Raw genomic sequence first — 5393 nt, 5'->3', positions numbered from 1 at the left:
GCTCCAGCATGGCCACAGTCAAATGACTGAAACAAGTAAAAGAGAAAAAAGAGTAAAGAGTATATTGCAAAGAATATTCTCTTATTGAGTCCTCTTTGGACTTCTTCCTCCTTTGACCATTGATTCAAGAATTTACACAAATTATACATTATATGTATATATTATATCTATATATAATTATATGTATATAATTATATGTATATGTGGAAAAGAACCTACAACAATTACCCACCCATGTGCCTCCACATGTATCGTCTGCTTCAAGCAATTTCCAAGACTTGTCGGTTAGTTCCCCTTGCTGTACGTGATTTTCGCGAGATTTTCCGCCATATTTCTCCTACCTTGAAGCTGAAGCTACAAAACGGCTATCCATTATTATTTTGGCGTTAACGCCTTAAAGAAACTACATACACAAATATAGGATTTTCACAATTAGCAAACATCGTATTTTTTCCTTTGAGTGAAAGATCCGTATCCAGTAAGTGGAAGTGTAGCTGTGAGTCGGAAGAAAGGGACTGCTAGAAACAGCAAAATAAGGCAAAGGGGTCGGTGTTTAAAGAAAAGGCGCACCTCATGCCAGTTAAGTCACAGAAATTACTTATAAAACAGCTACCGTGTATTCAATTTACTCCCTACACACACCCGAATATATAATATACAGTATATATATCGCACAGATTGAAACCAACACAGCAACGCTCTAAGCTTTATCGACGGAACAAATGTCGCAGCGATACCAGAATCACCAGTATTATTATTATTGTTGGTAATATTTTTTTACTACTTCACCATCTCTTGCCATTTAGCGTGTTGAAGGAAAAAAAAAAAAAAAAAAAAAAAAAAAAAAAAAAGACGTCGGGGAAAGCCAGCCATCCATCCAGTAGTCGGATTCCCTAAAGTGCGAAAGGGACTGCAAGACCCCAGATTTTTTATTCAAAGGAGGGCCCAGGTCATTTTTGGCCGAAGAAATCGGAATGCATGCCTCTCTCAAGCGTTAATAAGTTCGCTTCTGAGGATAGCAACACAACTACCAATAACACCACCACCAGCACCACCACCTCCACCAATAATAATAATAATAGTAACAATAATAATCACCAGAGCCGGTCGAGCGAGGACAATACGAACCACCGCAAGCGTCGTTTAAGTGGCTCAATAGTTGCAGTGAGTAGTACAGTCGGAGGAGTATCATCTGAGAGTAACAGTACTGGCGTTAGTAGTAGTAGTGGTACGTTGAGTAATACCAGCACCAGTGATACAGCGACAGGACCTACAACATCAGCATCAGTAATATTGTCGACTACTACAACAGCAGCGGCAGAAATAAGTTCAGACAGTGGCTGTTCCAGTTGGTCGAGACCATTAAATAGTACCGCCACTACTACTCCTCCACCACCATCATCATCATCATCATCATCAACATTAGTAGACTCTACTTCCGACTCTTACCAGCGTCCGTCTTCTCCGTCGAATCATAAGAAAATCAAAGTGTCCATTAGTCCCACGGCGGGATTGGCATTTGACCTGGACATTACAAGCCAACACAACAAAAACAACAACAACACTGTAATAACAACGACAACAACCACAACAACAGCAGCCACAGTACCGCTGCCAGCACCAGCAATAGTAGCTACTGACTATAATACTGCCAGTGTTAACAACGACACTAACACCGCCAACATCAGTGATAGTAGTGTTGTGAGTGTCAACCACTCCAGTAGTGGAGATAACGGTGCAGAAGGTGCAGGAACAACAACAACAGCTGCATCATCAGGAGTAAGTGAAGAAGCAGAACATACTGGAAGTGGTCAAGGTGGAGGTGCCAGCTCTGGGACTGACGGCTCTTGCTCCTCGGTCGAACCATCTACCACCATCTCAACTGTCATTGCTACAACAACAGCATCAGCAACAACAACTAAAGTTGAAAGTGTGTCGGCAGTGGCGTCGTCGTCGACAACAACAACAACAACAACAACAGCAGCCAAAAGCAAAGAGGTCAGTGGCCCCAGCAGCAGCACCGCCGCCGCCACCACTTCTACCACCACCACTAACAGTACTAACGGCATCCGACCGACTGTTGTGACGAGCAAAGTGAATTCGCAAACCTTCAAAAACAAAGCAAGCGACGACCAGGAACTTAACCTCACCACCGCCACCAATACCATAACCACTGCTACTACCACTTCCACCCTCACTCCTACCACCACTTCTGCCAGTTGTACAGGTACCTCAACCAGTACAACAACCACAACTACTAGTAACTATACCACTAAGACTTTCACTGCTCCGTCGACATCGAGGGACAAAAGTGGGCAAAACATAGAAGGTCCTAGCTGCAGCAGTGGTGGTGGTGGTGGTGACAGCGGCGGCGCTGGCAGCAGCAGAGGTGGTAGTGGTGGACGTAAGGAAGAGAAGGAAGACGACGACGACCGCAACCACAATCATCATAAACAAGAAGAAAAAGAAGAAGAAAGTAAGAGAAAAGGAGAGAGGAGAGAAGAAGGAGAAAGAGACAGAGGTGAGGGAGGAGGAGGAGGAGGAGGAGTAGACGCAGCAGCATCAACAGCAACACCAGTAGCAGCAGCAGCAGCGGCGGCTGTAGACGAAGTGGTAGAGAGAGAAAAAGGTGATAGAGGAGTGAGAACAATGACCGAGTCTGAGAGGAGACCTAACTTCTCCGCTCTGACCAACTCCAGCAATGGTATCAGCAGACACCATGCTTCACCCCTCAACGCCGCCAACAGACCCGCCGCCGCCAAAAAATTGGTCATCAAAAATTTCAAAGGTGAGGGACCAATCTCTTCTCTTCTGTTTGTTTGTTTGTCTGTCCGTCCGTCTGTGTGTATGTATGTATGTGTGTTTGTCTGTTTGGTTGTTGCCCCACCCCCCACCCTCATGTTTTCGGGTAGTCCAGTCATAGTAGAGGAATACTTTTTTTTTTATTTTGTTAGACTGAGAAATCAAAATAATAAGAAGAATGTAGTTCAGAGATTTATTATTAATAATAAGAATGGTTTTTAACAAAAAACTCGAGAGCATTTAATATAATCCAGGGTGGAGAATGCACTCGATGAAATCGATCCCAATTATTTAACTGGTACTCATCAGTTTTATCGAGTCTGGTAAAGAATGAATTACGAAGTCGATTCAGGCAGTATTTGAACTCCCAGTATAAAAAAAACAACTAGTGATATCTTTAATTTTGTTCGACGCTCTACTAATACTGCTATTCAAAGGAAAAAAACAAGACAAAAACAAACTAATATCAATAAGGTTGTTATATAATATTTTATACACTTATTGGCAAGTGCATTGGTGATTACATCGACCTGAATGTATCACTGGTACACTTGTACTAAATCGATCCCGGAAACAGGAAAAGACGAAGTTGTCGACCCCTTCCCTTTTTTTAATAATTATATTCAGATATGTATGTATTCTATATACATATATATATATATATGCAACTCTTTACGTATTATATGTACATATATTTGCAGCTATATATCTGCGTGTATGTTACATACATATACATGTAACTATATATCTGTGTATACACACACATATGTTTCAAGTGTGTGTATATCTGGCAGATGTGTGTTCTATATGTTCCATAGAAAATACTTTTGAATATTATCTTTCCTCGAATATGTCTCTTGTCATGACTATATAGATATATACATACACTTATAAAGCATATATTTATATAATTATTGGCGTGTCTATGGATAAACTTGCCTAAAAATGATTTTGCTTCTTTTTTCTTTTTAACTTCTCGAAATATAAACAGGTCAACGCGGGAGAGCCTTTACGTTCTCTCTCTCCCTCTCGACCTTCTAGAAATAGCTGTTAGATCTCTCTCAAATATTGCACTTCTACTGGGGAATAAACACATTGGATATTGTAGTTCTAAATATGTAATATCCAAGAGAAAGACATGATTGTCAAGGTCTTTGATCATCAGTCTGTTCAGTTTGGGGCTGGGTGAAGGGGTAGCAAAACAACATGATCTTTCCCAAACATTTGTTTTTCTTTATATGCATATGTACACACACACATTTTCTATTGTGGTGTGGCTAAAGATTCAACGCCCAACGTCTGATACAACTTTATTTAGTGTTCTTTCATTACGTCCAATATCCTTGTTTTTATTTCGCGGTACTTTAATAATATTAAAGCGAAAAGGGATGAATGCCTCACTTCACATTCTCTACATAAAAATATAATTTCGTACTTCACTTTTGATGGCCGTCATTGTGATGCATTGTGGGTATTTAAAGATGGCAGCGCACACAGCCTTACATGTGTTCAATGGGTGTATTGTCATTTGCACAAAACATTTACGCGTATTCGCTGATATGCTTATACATAGCTAATGGTTCGGGGCCTTTTTTCCTCCCTTCAAGTGAGTAAACTTATCTAGTGATAAGTCGATATTACTGCCTGCCTCGTGTGTTTATGAAACCAAATACGTGTGTGAATAGATCTACATATATACACACACACTCACACAAAGGCTAGTGTTCGTCTGCGCAAGATAATTACAGCACGCCATTCATTTAGAACTAATAAAATTCCGAACTTCGACTTTAATTCTATATATATATATATATATATATATATTATTATTATTATTATTATTATTTCGTCCTTCTTAGGTAACGAGTTGGTGAGAATGACATACTTGCTTGGTGGCAGGTACGTTCTGAGTTCAAATTCTACCGAGGACGGTAAAATAAGTACTAGCTGAACTCTGCGGTCGATGTAATCGACTTATAATAATAATAATCGGCAGAAGTTATAGAGTGACTCGAGACTCGATAGTTTCCTGCATTGGCACTTATCAGACGAAGTACTGATGCACAAATTTTTGGACGGCCCTTGAGTTACTCTAACTTCTGCCAAGTAATAATAATAATAATAAAAACATATGCTCATGATTTGAATTCTACTTTCTTGTTTGTGTCATCAAGCCTATGTATGTATGTGTATGTGTAGAATTTACTCAATAGAAGTCTTTGAAAAAAGCATGACCCTCGGTTCTACTTTAACTTCCCCGTAAATCTGAAACTTCATATATGTTATCTTTTGTTTTGTTTATTATATACATGTTATTTTTGTTTAGTTATTTTCTCTTTTATCATTATTTCGACTGATGGTTGTACGATTCACAAGCTGCTTTAAAAAAAAACCAAAAAACAATTAAATACTAGTTTGTGAACTTGTGTTCACAAACTAGTATTTAATCTTCTCAGACGGTGATGTCTGATAACAGGAATCTCTCGCTTTACGGAAGTAATGCGTTCCCGAAAGTCTGGCCGTAATGCGAAATTAATTTTTCTATTGATTTTCATATTAAGTGATATTGCGTTCTTACGGACCCCCCCCCC

The 5393-nt window shown here is 39.6% G+C and overlaps 1 protein-coding gene across 1 annotated transcript in view; it reads left to right on the top strand.

The window, feature by feature from the left end:
* Window positions 1-305: 305 nt before the first annotated feature.
* The window catches only part of LOC106870643 (cullin-4A), a 53241-nt gene continuing 48153 nt past the window's right edge, over window positions 306-5393 (top strand). Inside the window, exon 1 of the mRNA XM_052974462.1 lies at window positions 306-2788. Within this exon, the coding sequence (XP_052830422.1) occupies window positions 979-2788 (1810 nt within the window). The 5' untranslated portion in view covers window positions 306-978. The remainder of the gene's footprint in view (window positions 2789-5393) is intronic.

The sequence above is a fragment of the Octopus bimaculoides genome, chromosome 18, assembly GCF_001194135.2.
Source record: "Octopus bimaculoides isolate UCB-OBI-ISO-001 chromosome 18, ASM119413v2, whole genome shotgun sequence".
Taxonomy (NCBI): domain Eukaryota; kingdom Metazoa; phylum Mollusca; class Cephalopoda; order Octopoda; family Octopodidae; genus Octopus; species Octopus bimaculoides.
The sequence above is the reverse complement of the archived record's forward strand: the minus strand, read 5'-3'. Positions and strand labels throughout refer to the sequence as shown.